The sequence below is a fragment of the Calidris pugnax genome, unplaced genomic scaffold, assembly GCF_001431845.1.
Source record: "Calidris pugnax isolate Ruff unplaced genomic scaffold, ASM143184v1 scaffold1, whole genome shotgun sequence".
NCBI classification, from domain to species: Eukaryota; Metazoa; Chordata; class Aves; order Charadriiformes; family Scolopacidae; genus Calidris; species Calidris pugnax.
Window position 1 is genome coordinate 9,494,587 of NW_015090800.1, and position 13,842 is coordinate 9,508,428.

Below are 13,842 nucleotides of genomic sequence, written 5' to 3' on the forward strand. Positions count from 1 at the left end.
GCCCCCAATGTCACCCCTGCCACCCCCCAACAACAGCCGCGCCGATTGGCCCGCCCTGGCGCCTACCAACTCCGGCTGCGGAGGGGTGAGGGAGCCGGGTGCAGGAGCGAAGGGAAGCGGCCCGCTCCAGGCGGCGGCGGCGTTCGCACGGATATATCTCCGCACCGCCACGCCGTCGCCTCCGCCGTCCGCCCCACGGCGGGGCCCGCTGTGTCTGTGAGGGCATCCCTGCTCCCCTCACCACCCCCACCTCCTCCGGCACTTGGGAGCGGCGGGACGGCACCAATGCACCCCTGGAGGGGGGTGTTCTTCATGAGTTCCGAAAGCTGCTGTCGCCCGCGGAGGAGGGAGCGGGGAGATCTCACCAGCCAAAACTCTAATTAGGATGTGAGGCAGAAAGAGACGCCGGCTGCATCGTTTAGGAAAGGGCTAAAGGAATAACCTGTCCCTCTTCTCCTCCCCCCCCATGGGTGGCCCTATTGGTCCGGCCCGCAGCGCCCGGTTGCGTAGCAACGGGGCACGCGCTCGAGGAGGGCAATGTCGGGCGCCGCGCCGGGCCGCGGTCAGTTCCTGAGGGAGCGGCGGGTGCGGAGCCTCCTCCGGCGGCCACAGCGGCGCCCGCTTCAACGCGGTGGCGTTCTCCGGTGGGGCGGAGAGCGGGCAGGGGGCGGGGAGGAGGGCGCCGGGGGCCAGCAAGGCCCTGTCGGTAGGGCCGGCTGCTGCGGGGGGGAGGCAGGGGCTCCTGAGCGCAGAAATGCCCCATAAAGAGTCTCACAGCTGTCTCACGTGCACGTGTAAACGGGGTTTTGTTTTGATTATTTTTTTTTTCCCTCCTCCACAGGTGTTAAAATGTTGCGGCAGCCCAGTCGGGTGCTCTCTCAGTCGTGTCACGGAGGCAGCAGCCTGGATTCGATCCCTGGGGTTTGAGCAGGGCACAGATGCCACCTGAGGGCGGCTCGGCTGCTGCCAGTGAGTGTCTCTGTTCGCTGCCAAACTCCCAGAGCAAGAGTAGGAGGAAACCTGCCAACTTCTTACAGAGAGCAAGTTGCCTCCAGTACACGTTGTGTGCCTGCTGGGACACTCAGGTGGTAATGAAAGAAGCAAGCCAAAAATAATGGAGGAAGCAGCCAGACAATCGGGGAGGTCCTTTCAAGTGATCCAAACCCCCTCTACTGCTTCTGAAAAGGTATGCCGCTAATATGAGATCAGTGCATACTAATTAGTTCCTCCTGAATCTTTATTGGATGACATTTCGCAAAGTGGAACCGGGGAGGAGTTTCTGTGATCCTCTGGAAGAGTAACCTTATTTTGCCTGGCAGCTTATGAGCAAAGCAGTCTGTGGACAAAGACTTAAAATAGGTTTGGCATTTCTGGTACAGGCTGTACCTGACATCCCGAGCTGGCATATCCACCCTCCTAATTGTACACTCACTAATTCTTTCCTCGCTTGCTTGTGAGGAAAGAGCACTTCACATAACCCCTGAGCAAAAGGCATCATCACCAACACTTGGGGTCAAGTTCAGGTACATCTTGGTCTAGTTCCGTTTACTTTAGCAGGGAATGACTTGCCCTGTAAATTGATTTCGCTGAACTTCACAGACCAGCACTTGAAAAGAGGTGTCCCTGACAGGTTAAGGTGAAGATCCTGGAGGAAAGAACAAATTACTTACTTTGATTTTACTTTTTCCTTGCTAGGTGACTGTACACCTTTGCCTACAGCCAGTGTATCCTGATTGACAGAATTCAATGTTGTTTTACTCTTAGATGAGGATGGCTGAATACTGTCTTTTAAATAAATAACGTTATCTTCTAAATCTGTTAACACCCCAAACAGCTGACGTCCTCAGCTGAAACAGCACAGGTTTTCCATATCTACTCTGGGGATGTCCTTGTAGTTAAGGAATTTCTAAGTTCCCTGCTCTTCTGAGTCATGCAACAGCCCTAATGCATTTTCAACAGTTTACAGGGAATATCAGCAAACTACTCAACTGTTGTTTTTACTTAACACATGATAAATGCAACTTGAGTTTATCGTTTTCCATAAAACCTGAATGCTTTAATATAAGGTTCATAGTTTGGTTGTTGACTCCCAACTCCCTTGCATTTTATCTTTCTCCCTTCTTGTGGTCTCTGGCATATCGTTTCCCGTGTCATTGTTCTCAAACATTTCACTTTTTTCCCTCCTGCTCAGGCCAGATGGCTCCACTGCTGGCTTTGACCTGCCAAGGCAACTTTGTCTTCTACACTCAGTCCCCCACCTTCCTCCTCCTTCCTTGACTTCAGCTCCTTTCACTGACTTTACAGCTCTTCCTTGCTTGGAGAGTTTGGATGGCTGTGTAAGAAACATGGTCCCAGAGGAGGCAATGCACATGTGGCTACTGGCTGCACATAAGCTACTGTTTGGGAACCAGGGGCAGACAGAGTGGGAGGAAGGCAGCAGGGCTGGATAGGCCTGCATTCCTCCCGGGGATGGGAGAGGCAGCTCCAGAAACCCTGTCCTGCCTCCTTTCTGCTACCTGTCTCCAAGCTGTGCCTCCTCCTGAGAAATTGGTGCATTTTCCAGGTTCAAAGCTCTTTACTAAAATCAATAATCAATTAACCAAAAGGCATAAGAATTAGTAAGAAAGAAAAACTGTCCTGATTTAAGAATTATATGCCTAGTGCTTCCTTCACAGGAGAATAAAATTGTGATAGGTTCTGAGATGGGCCAAAATGGATATCTGATGCAGCTTTGTGTATATTTGAAGTGACATATCCTTTGAAAAACACATCTCATCATGATTGGAAAAACAGGGATACACCTGCTACATTCTAGCAGCTATATAGAAGGCAGGTGAAACACAAGGGGTTTTTTATCATATAGTTCTTATATTTTATTTTTTTTATTTTCTTCTTTCCAAGCCTGATTTCTTAAAGCCATTTGTGATGAGTTTATAGATAAACAGGATAGCACCATAGATATGATGGAAGAATTAAAAAAATATACTGGAAAGTAAATTTCAATTTTAAAATAATATTCTTAGTTAAGGATTAAAGTGTTCAAAAATCATGCTCATTCCACTTCCTCCTTCCCCCTCCAGGGAAGCTCCGTGTCCATCTCGCATGTGGAGTGTTGTCACACAGCTAATAAAGATCCCTTTGGCTCTCTGCTGCCAAGATGTCCAGTAACATAGTAAGTTCAAAATCTTTAGCTGGGTCACTGGAAACACAGAGAAGAAAAAAGCTGAAAAACAAAACAGTTCCTGTGGGGTGGGGTGGGTGTCCCATGTGGATTTATTTTGTTTTCGTTGCAGAAGTTCTTTGCCAAGGTCTTCATTACTTCTTGTGTTTTTGTTTTCTACAGCTTTCCTGTTTGTGCATGGAACCCAGATTGCCTTTGTATGCCCTTGATACCCTCAGCAAGAAGGAATTTCATTGATTCATCCCCAGTGGCTTTCAGTTTTGTGAGGGGGGCTCGTGTGCTGGCCAGGAGAGAAGCTGATGGCTATTACTACCTGGGCCACATTGCCCAAGAGGTGAAGGTAGCTATCGATTGGGAGCTATGCTGTAAGAGGAGCTGTGTGTCTTTTCCCTATTCTTCCCATGAAGAGCAGTCCCCTGCCCTGGCTGTGGGGTGGCTCTGCTGTGACAGAGTGCCCTTCATAACCACTCTTCTCTCCCCACATCCTATTTTCATCCGTTTCCTGATGATGACTGGCTGTATGCTGTGAGGAGTCCTGCAAGCAGAAGCAGCCTGGAAATCAGTCCGTTTTAGTAGTTAGGATAAGTTGTTATTCAGAGACAATCAAACCAAACAGGTCCCTTATCCCTATTGTCTGCTTCTGCCCAGTCCAGCAACAAAGTCAATTAGCTAAACAGCATTAGTAGTAGTCATGTAGTCATCCAAAATGCCTCCAGAGACCATCACCTCCTTACCAAACTGAGAGCTTTCCTTGTTCTCTTCCTTCTGTGTTTCTGGGATTTTGGATGGCAGACAGAAAATCCCTCTCTGCGGGCTTTCTTTAGAAGTCCAATGAATTTTCTGGTTTGCAGGTTAGTTAAATAAATAATGATGCTGGTATAGCTGAGGATGGCTCTAAGTCCAGCGTGGGGTGGAACAGATGGGGACAGCTGAAGGCATGAGTGACTAGCTGGGTTTGGGGCTGAACAGCATTATTTGTGTAAGTGCACCCATAGATCTGCAGAGGGGGCTGAGATTTCAGTACTAGATCTGCCCCACACCCATTGCTGGAGGCTTAAATTAAAGCATTTAAATTTATGAGAGTTATGACGTTTTACTGGTTTGTTATCCTTTTGATTGCTATATAACAAGCCACATCATACACAGCAGTTTCTTTTGGCTGCTCTTTTTCTGATGGGAGGTTTTCCTGGTAAAGTTCTGCCTTAGCACACTAATTGTGTTCTCCTGAGCCAGATGAGCCTACTAAAATCTACGTTCAAAATGAAAGGAAGGGAAAGGCTGTCAGCCCCTTAAGCCCCAGCTTTTTAATGACTTTTAAAGTCTAATATGGACACGGTACAGCGTAAAACCTGGTAGAATAGGAAAGCTGCATTCACAGATCACGTTCCACTTCCTGGGATTTCTGCCACTTCCCTCTTAGCACTTATGTTTGCCTGTTAATTGGACCCAGATGTCTGTCTTGCAAACTGCATGTTTTACTCTTGTAGGGCTCCAGGGAACGCTTTTTAATCGAGTTTGATAAAAGTCACACTCGGAAAGGCAAGGTACAGCTTCAGGAAACGCCTCTCTACGACATTCTCCACTACGAAGATGCCAGGCAACAGCCACTTGCTCCAGGAGACAGGGTCTTGGCACCATGGGAGGCTAGAGCTGAACGTTTTGGGCCAGCCACTGTGCTAAAGGTTATGGAGAACAAGGAGGCACCTTTAGGTACTGGGTATTGGCTTTCTTAAGGTACTGGGTATTGGCTTTCTTAATAGCAAGCCACAGTTGCTGGTCACTGTACAGAAAAGAGCAGGGTCTCAACCATGGAGAATTCACCACCTGCTGCTTGGGTTCTCTTCATCATCTCTTTTTGGTTGTTGGTACTAAGCAGCCTGTTCTTTTTCAGTGCCAGAATTAATGCGGCTCCCAGAGTTAGCCTTTGATTTGTTCCATGAGTGGAAGCTTCCTAAAAATGGGAGGGGTGTGGGGATCCTCCTAACAGGAGGAGAAAAATGTTTCTGGCCCACGAGTATTCACCTGATTATCTGTTAGTTCAGTTTCTAGCTTTTGCAGGGTAAAATCCCTGCTCACCATGACAAGTGAGAATTTTGCTATCTGGTCTGTCTTCAGAAGAAGTTCAAAAGAAGTTCCAATTTTAAACCTATAAAGAAAAAATCATGGAAGTTGTTACAAAATTGTCTGAAAGACAAGCTGTTAGTTTTGTTCTCTAAGAGATAAATCACACAAGCTGATATGCTTCTAATATATTAATCTGCCTTTTTTTTTTTTTTTTTTTTTAATTTTCAAGCATGCAACAGAAGGGGAGTGCTTGTAAATTTCTGGAATGGGCAGACTAAGGAGGTGTCTTCTGACCAAGCTCTGCGGATCCCTCTGCCCTTAAGCGAACGCATCATCCTAGAACTGCAGATGCCTTCAGCAGCCAGGCAGAGGGTGATAGATTCAAGCTTGGATTACCCATACATCGTGACACCGGGTTATAGGGCCTCAGGCTATTACAGACAGGGTCACTCAGACCTGGACTACTGGCCAGGGGGTCTGTATTCGACTCAGCCATGTGCTAAGTGCAGCTGTAGGTGCTCCTGGCTTCCCCGGTGCTGCCTTGCAGCCTTTATTTGTCTTTTTTTTTTTTTTTTTTTTTTTTAAATATTCACAGCATGCAACAGAAGGGGAGTGCTTGTAAATTTCTGGAATGGGCAGACTAAGGAGGTGTCTTCTGACCAAGCTCTGCGGATCCCTCTGCCCTTAAGCGAACGCATCATCCTAGAACTGCAGATGCCTTCAGCAGCCAGGCAGAGGGTGATAGATTCAAGCTTGGATTACCCATACATCGTGACACCGGGTTATAGGGCCTCAGGCTATTACAGACAGGGTCACTCAGACCTGGACTACTGGCCAGGGGGTCTGTATTCGACTCAGCCATGTGCTAAGTGCAGCTGTAGGTGCTCCTGGCTTCCCCGGTGCTGCCTTGCAGCCTGGGAACCCACACGGCCCACAGGGTGCAAAGTGAAGCAGGAAGATGCCTTCATCCCAGGAACAAACTCAACTAAAGAAGAGCTCAGCAAGAAAATAGAAGAGCAGCTGTCTGAGGTGAAGATTTCCTCTTCAGAAAGTGTTTCTAGAGAGGAACAGAAAAAGGAAGATAAGAAATTGAAGACAGAAAATGCTCCAAAAGATGTTCAGTCTTGTTTGGAAGAGGACAACAAGGTTATAGAACCGAAGAAGGTAAAAAATGCTTCATTCTGGCTCTTCTGTTAACATGTGGTCTGCTATTTGCATAATGTCTTTGGTACCCTAAGTTTTCTGCTCTTGGTACCAAAAAATTACTAGAGGTTTTAGGACTGGCTAAAGAATGGAGAGACTTTGCTCTGCACTGTCTTCCTGCTCCTTTGACCTGGGAAAGAGCTAGAAGTTGTCATTGTCACTAGCTGGAGCTGACTCCTAGAGCCTCTTCCACAGATGGAAAACATGAGAAATGTCACATAGCCAGTTCCTCTTCATCCTGCCTCTGCTTGAAGGCAAAAAAGGCAGGAAAAAGTGCCAGTCAGAAGTCTTTACAGCAGATAAAGGTTGCAGTAAGCATTGCTCCATACCAAGGCAGTCCCTGGCATAATGCTATTAAGATACTTCCCCACCCATGGTAGAGGTGTCACCTCCCAAAGACCAAAAGAGACTTTTGTGATTCTTGGTAGTTGATTTGGTGCTTGTAAACAGGGCACTGGATGAGGACTAGGAAGGAGGAGGTTAATGGACACCAGCTACTACCAAACCTTTCTCCATTGCTCTGCAAAGGTTAGAACCCTAATTTCTGGAATGTGCCAGAAAAGCGACTGTCTTTCAGCCAGAGCTCCTGTGGCCTAGTCTCTTTTGTACCAGTTTGGACCCTTCCAGGTAGAAGTACTGACAGTTTTAGGTCATTTAAAGATGTAGAGAAACCCACAAAGCGATCAGAAATTACTGTACTTAAGAGTTGTTTCTTCAGTAAAGAACTCCCCCAGAGGTTGTTTTTTTTAATCTTTCTCAAACTTCAGTTGCAACTTAAGATCTTACACTGTAAGTTCGTGAAACTAACCTATTCTTTTCCTTATCAGGCCTGGATTATGATTGCATTTCTTGTTATTTCTAGAGTCCTCAGAGGGAGATGGCTCATGCTGTGGTCGATGCTGCTGTCAACACAGATCACTGGTTAATGGAGACAGTCCACAAGGAAGAAGCAGACATCAGAGACCAGAATGCTGAAACTGAGGCTAAACACAAACATGGTATTGAAATTGTAGCTGTTTTATCCAATCGTAAGACTTGCCACACAGTATCAGTGCAGTAAGTCATCATGTCTAAGATCTGGTGCCATAGTTCTTGATGTGTCAAAAGAAAATGCCATAATGCCATGCTGAATATAGCCACTATAATATAGTATCATTGTATGTAGGTATTAATGGTAGCATGGCTTGAGAAGCTGTTAATCTTCTCCAGGTGAAAATATTTTGAGATGGAAGCTGGGGTTTTTTGGCATTTACAGCTACTGCAGTAGGAGCATTGGGTTTTCTTAACCTTTATCATAATACTTACTATAAATACTATATATTCTAAAATTTCCTTACTTTAAAAATTAATCTCTAACTGTGACTGCCTTGAGCAAAAAGATTTCACTAGGACTGATCTGCAGAACACTCCTTCTCTTATGTGTGCTGGAAAGGATTGCTTCATAATGTCACAGGGTAAATTTTTTCTTTTCCTTATTGTCCAACAGGGGCCGGATCATTATTTTAATCAAATTGTTGCTGTTCTCAGTTAAGCTAGTTTTGTGACAATTGCAGCCATTTAAGTGAGCAGTCCGAAAGCCTAAAGCTTTCTCCAGGTGTTACTGCTTTGCTCTGTGTCACTGCTGGTAAAGGGAGAATGAAAAGTCGAACAGAAGTGCACATTTCTTCCCAGCTGGTGTTCCAACATCATTCCATGAAACAACTGCCACTCAGATCCACACTGTCTTTAGCAGAAAGGTGCAAGCAAGCTCTGCCCATGCTCAGTTATCCAAAAGCTGTCTTAGCACAGTGTTGCACCTGAGATAATTTGTCCTGTCTCTCAGCAGGATGTATAGCTCAGGCTTTGCACTATCATGAAATTTATAATTATTGCTTGTCTCAGAGCACTGGCAGAAGTAGTTCACGTCTGTCTGCAAAATACCATGTAAAGAACCCCTTAGCCTGAGTAGCCCTGAGTGCAGTCAGTGATCTTGTGTTACCAGGCAAAACTCTTGCTTGACTGCAATGACAGGCTTGTTTTTTGAAAGCTGGGACCTGTTTTGTGGAGACTAAAAGATGTCCCACTTCCTCACAGGAAAATCTTGGTGCTAAATTATAAAAGTCCTACTTGAAAATATTTTATGAGGAGACCTCTTCTTTTCTTCTTTTTAATTTGCTTTCTTTTTTGCAAGCTGTCTATAACCTCTTATGTCCCTGCCCTAATTTATTTGAAAGGTCTTTTTGAGTCCAGAGTGGCAGAAGCTCCAATCCAGCATTCCCAAAGGAGCCCTTCCCTGGGAACCAGCGCTCTGGTTCCTTTCAGGCGCCAAAGCTTCTTTGACCGAGTGAATCAATCACTAGAGAAAGACAGCCTGACCATCAAATCAGCTCTACGTGTACAGAGACCACACAGAACCTCCAGTGTGCAGGCTAGGAGATCCACTAATCTCCTAAATCTTCTAAAAGACAAAAGCATTACAGTAAGTGTTTGGCCCAAACTAGATCTAGTTATTAGGATCAAGAGATTTGTTTCTGTTGTGTGAGAGTATACTCTCCTTTGATCTCTTTCTCAGAGGTTTTTACTGCAACAAAAATTATGCCGAGGTAGAATATGCATAAATAGAAACGTAAGGTTTCCACTTGGGAATCAGTGTTGTACAGGAACAAGGCACTTCTGGTATTTTTTACTCAGTGCTTTTGATAGAGTATTTTATTTCAGATCTAATATTTTCTAAATAATCCTCTCAGATAGAGATAGCAAAAAACAAACAAACAAACAAACAAAAAATTATTCCTCGTATACAGATACTGAAGGCAAATAGGAGAAAGTCCAGGTAGTCGCCTGAATCCCATTGCAGAGAGTGCATTTCAGGGATGGGATGGAACTTCAGGTCTCCTAATCCTTAGGCCAGTCTTTTGCCTGCTGGAAAACACCATTTGTTCACCTTCCACCTATAAAACACCTTTGGTTCTTTCTTTGATCTCTCCCTGTATATTTCATTAAACGCAAATCACCCACAAGGTCCATTTTTTTCAAAGAATAGCAACAAACTGGAGAACAAAGGCGTTTACTGTGCCTCAGAAGCCATACATGTTGAGAGACATCAGTCAAAATGCTACATGAGACCAGCAGGGACATTATTTCAAGGTCCTGTAGTGTTTTCCAGCTTGTGGTAATAGAGATGTCCTCAGGAAAGGACTGGAAGGAGACATTCTGGTTGCAGAGGAACAGCTAACAGCAGGAATGTGCTAATTGCAGCTGGAAATAGGAGAAGGGAGAATTCATTTGAGTGGAAAATATTTTGTGGAAGCCCTGTTCCAGCCCCAGACACCTCTGGCAATATAAACTGGAATGCATGTCTTCAGTTTTGGTGATGTTTCCTTGCTCCTTCCCTCATACAGGGCACTGTAAGGAGTACAAAAGAAATAAATATTTCACTATGGCTGTGCAAAGAAGCCTTGTAGGAGCTCCTTCATCTCTTTACGTGGCACAGTGCACTTAAAAATGCAGATTAGGAACAGTGCCCAGCATTGAAATGCAGCTCCTACTGAAGATAACGCAAAGACTGCTCGACTATGGGTAGAAACCTCAGACAACAGGAAGTGAAGAGTTAGCACACCTGCACAGAACTCCAGGAAGATTTTGTGTTTGGCCAGAGGGAGGCAGATATTTCTCTTTCTAATAAAATCTAGTAAGAAATCTGTAGTATTATTTGTGATCAGAACCTGTATTTTCCATCTAATGCAGAAGATACTGGGCAGTTTTAAGCACTGGCTCAACAGCAGAGCAACCAGAACAGAAGGGACTACTGTTCTTCTGTGAAGAACTCTTAAAATTGGATTTTCAGGCACCCCTTTTTTGGTTAAGCCTAGTCTTTTGTACAGGTTTTAGCATCCCACTCAGCGTTTTCATGGGTGGGAAGTGGCACTATAGTATTCATGAGCCAGGGTGGCTTCCAGAGCTCAGGAGTGACATTAAACAGCTAAGCTGTTCAGGATTTGTAGGTTTACAGTTTGCGTTAGAAAAATATACTGATGAGATTAAGGGTTCGGTTTGGGTTTTTTCTCTTAGAAATCAATCGTTACTGGTGCATCTCCAGAGAGATGGAAAGAGGTGGACTTCAACAGAGCCAAGATTGAGCACAAAAGGCGGCAAGAGGAGCAGAGGCAGCTGAAGAGGGAGCAGCAGCAAGAGGCAGATGCCATCCGACGCCAGCTGCGCAGGGACAACCAGAGGTGATGTCCACGACCTAACTGTTTTTTGTAGTAAATGTTAGAAGGTTGTTAGTGTCTACTCCCTAGTGCTCTCATTCAGCCTCTGAACATTAAACATGGTGCCTCGTGCTTGTCTGTGCAGAGTGGTCACAGTGGTTTACTAATGGGAATAAAATTGATGCCTGGGGTATGGGCAAATGAGCACACATAGACCCATAGCTTTTAGCATTACCTCCAAGGGCAAATTTCCTTCAGTCTGTCCTCAGACCCAAAGTCCTTTTGCCTCCCAGATCCCTGTTCCCTGCCTCTGGTCATACAGTCCACTTAAACTTAGCAGGTCCTTGCCCACACGATCTACCTTCTTCCGTCTCTTCTGTTGCCCCTGTGGCTCCACCACCAATACACAGCTATCCAGTTTTCCAGATTAGTCCTACAGCCCCACACACACACAGTTAATTTCTTTGGTTCCTGGTCTTCAGGGCCAAGAACACACAGCTGCATCAGGTTATGTAGTTAGGTGAACAGATGATTGCAATTCACTGAGATGAGGCATCAGCCCATTTGGGGGTTTTGCCACCTCTGTGTAGGACACAAGTTTAATCCTCGTAACCTAACAAAGAGTCCTGGGATATTAACTAAGCACACACTGCCAGAATATCTGCTTTGTGTCTTGTGCACTGTCTTTTTCTTTTATTGCTCTTTCTTTCTGAGAAATTTGAGAAATTTTGTTTTGGAAACAGGCAGCGGTTGCGTCAGAGAACATTGCAAGGGCAGGAGAAACAGCTGGAGCACAAAGACAGAGCTTTGCAGCACATGGCACTGCTCCAGGCTGCTGGGGCAGAGAGGAGCAGGAAGGAATCCTTCTTGTCAGAGGAGGAGAAGAGGAAAGCAAGCGAGAAGCTGCAGTTCTTAAAGTCACAGCGTTTGCGGAGAGAGGAGTTGCAGGCAGAACGCAACGAAAGGAGCTTTGAACAAGAGAAAGAACGGCTGGTAAGGGCAATTCCAGAAAAGTTTCTCCTGTGCTACCATGTTCCCAGCAGTGGCACCATCCAGAGTTTTTGTCTTTCACCTGTTCTATATCCAATGTAATTATATCACTTAGAGATAAATAAATGAAGAGTAACATTTTTTTAACATATGTAAAGATGAAAGATGGGAAGTAGAAGTCTCCATCTCTGTGGCAAGAGTCTTTCTGCGTGCAAAGAATGAATTTCCGTAGATTATATCCATTTCTGACTTCTGCCAGTGATAATTGTGGCTGGAAAACTGTAAATATCTCTATTTTTATGTAGGATTTCCTCAGGAGCAGAATGCAGTCACGGCAGGAAATGCTGGAACAAGAATCACAGGAGCAGGACAGGAAACAAAAAAAGCACGAGGCTGCCAAAGTGAGAGTGTTCCAGAGCAGAGGCCATTCGTGCCGGAAGATGGAAAAAGAAGGCCAAAAACTCTGTGACCTCCAGCAGTACCTCAGAGAACAGAACCTTTTGATGCTCCGGGCATCCCTGCTAGCATAAGGAAGCTGCAGGGTGGGTAAGCAGGCCCTTGAGCAGTTCACAGGTCTGCTCTGTACCTTGTAGGTGTGAGTCCATGCTGGAGCTTGGGTGCTTGAGTGCAGTTGTGACAATTGGAATTATGATTCCTGGAGAAGTCTTTAATGTCCTTTTCATTGCAGCCAGAGTGCGTTTCCACTGCTCTGTCCTTTACATGCCTTTCTTTCTGGGGTTACTATTCTAGTCCACCTCTGTCAAACTGTTCTTCTGTGACCCTCCTCACTGACCCAGCTCTGCAACCAAGAGCTACCTTGGTATTTAATATGAAACAGCCACAGCGCTGAGTTTCTGCCCCAAAGGCATCTGAAAGGGGCCAGGCTCTTTCTGCAGGACTCCAAGGAGTCAGCAGCCATAGTGCTGAGTGTTGGAGGCTGAGGCTGGTGAAAGTGTCACTGGGCAATCCAGAGTGGAGCACCAGAAGACCTGGGAGTTAACAAAAGTCATTCAAAGGGCACAAGATCTAGAGGGGCATTAGGTTGTAGCTGCTTTCAAGATGCCAATGACAGAGAAAGGAATTAGTTAAGTGAGGGCATGGGCCATACAATAGAGTAGGAGGTGAAGAACAAGAATGAAGGTCAGGAGAAATGCCCTGGGAACCAAGTCCCTCAAGTGAAGTGGTGCAAGCACAGGCCCCAGTTATGTCCTGCTAATACAAGCCTACAGGGAAATTAAATACAGGCCTGAAAGGGCTTCTGCTGCTGAATTCCGGGAACTTTCTGCCCTGCTGTGTTTCTTTCAGAGCAGCGCCAGAAAAGCACTTTTTTTTTTAAGGTCAAGGACCACATAAAATAGAAAGTGTAGCTACACAATGCTGTTATATGACTTACCTTGCTATGGTAACATTGTATGAAACATATATATATATACCTTGCTATGGTAACATTGTATGAAACATGGGGCAGGAGAGCTGGACGCCAGCTGGATGTTGAAAAAACCCAAACCTGCAGCAATGAACATGTATGTGCTAAAATACAATGTTTATTATCCGCTGCAGTTTCCATTATTAACAACTGACTCTTGCAAGCGTCCCGTTTCGCTGAATTTCACTGAATTTCTAGAGTTTGTCCCGTTGCACGTGAGTTGCAGGGATCCACAGGAAAGAAGTATGGGGCAGGAGAGCTGGACGCCAGCTGGATGTTGAAAAAACCCAAACCTGCAGCAATGAACATGTATGTGCTAAAATACAATGTTTATTATCCGCTGCAGTTTCCATTATTAACAACTGACTCTTGCAAGCGTCCCGTTTCGCTGAATTTCACTGAATTTCTAGAGTTGGAAGGGACCATAGAGATCATCTAGTCCAACTCCCCTGCTGAAGCAGGATTGCCTAGAGCTAGAGCATGTTACTGAGGACTGCATCCAGGCGGGTTTTGAAAATCTCCAAAGAAGGGGACTCCACAACCTCCCTGGGCAGCCTGTTCCAGGGTTCCGTCACCCTCACCGTGAAGAAGTTTCTCCTCATATTTGAGTGGAACCTCTTATGTTCCAACTTGTGCCCGTTGCCCCTCGTCCTCTCGGTGGGAACCACTGAAAAGAGTCTGGCTCCCTCCTCCTTCAACCCTCCCTTGAGATACTTGTAGGCGTTGATAAGGTCTCCCCTCAGCCTTCTCTTCTCCAGACTAAAGAGTCCCAGCTCTCTCAGTCTCTC

The 13,842-nt window shown here is 45.6% G+C and overlaps 1 protein-coding gene across 1 annotated transcript; it reads left to right on the plus strand.

Moving 5' to 3' along the window:
• The first annotated feature begins 513 nt into the window (after positions 1-513).
• Positions 514-13,003, plus strand: LOC106885230. Its single transcript, XM_014937231.1, has 12 exons — positions 514-562; positions 842-1,186; positions 3,081-3,172; positions 3,344-3,521; positions 4,669-4,891; positions 5,475-5,756; positions 5,841-6,409; positions 7,311-7,446; positions 8,662-8,906; positions 10,499-10,662; positions 11,382-11,631; positions 11,934-13,003. The coding sequence occupies exons 2-12, from the start codon at positions 1,115-1,117 to the stop codon at positions 12,156-12,158; spliced, it is 2,436 nt and encodes an 811-aa protein (XP_014792717.1). The 5' UTR covers positions 514-562; positions 842-1,114; the 3' UTR covers positions 12,159-13,003.
• Positions 13,004-13,842: the final 839 nt, after the last annotated feature.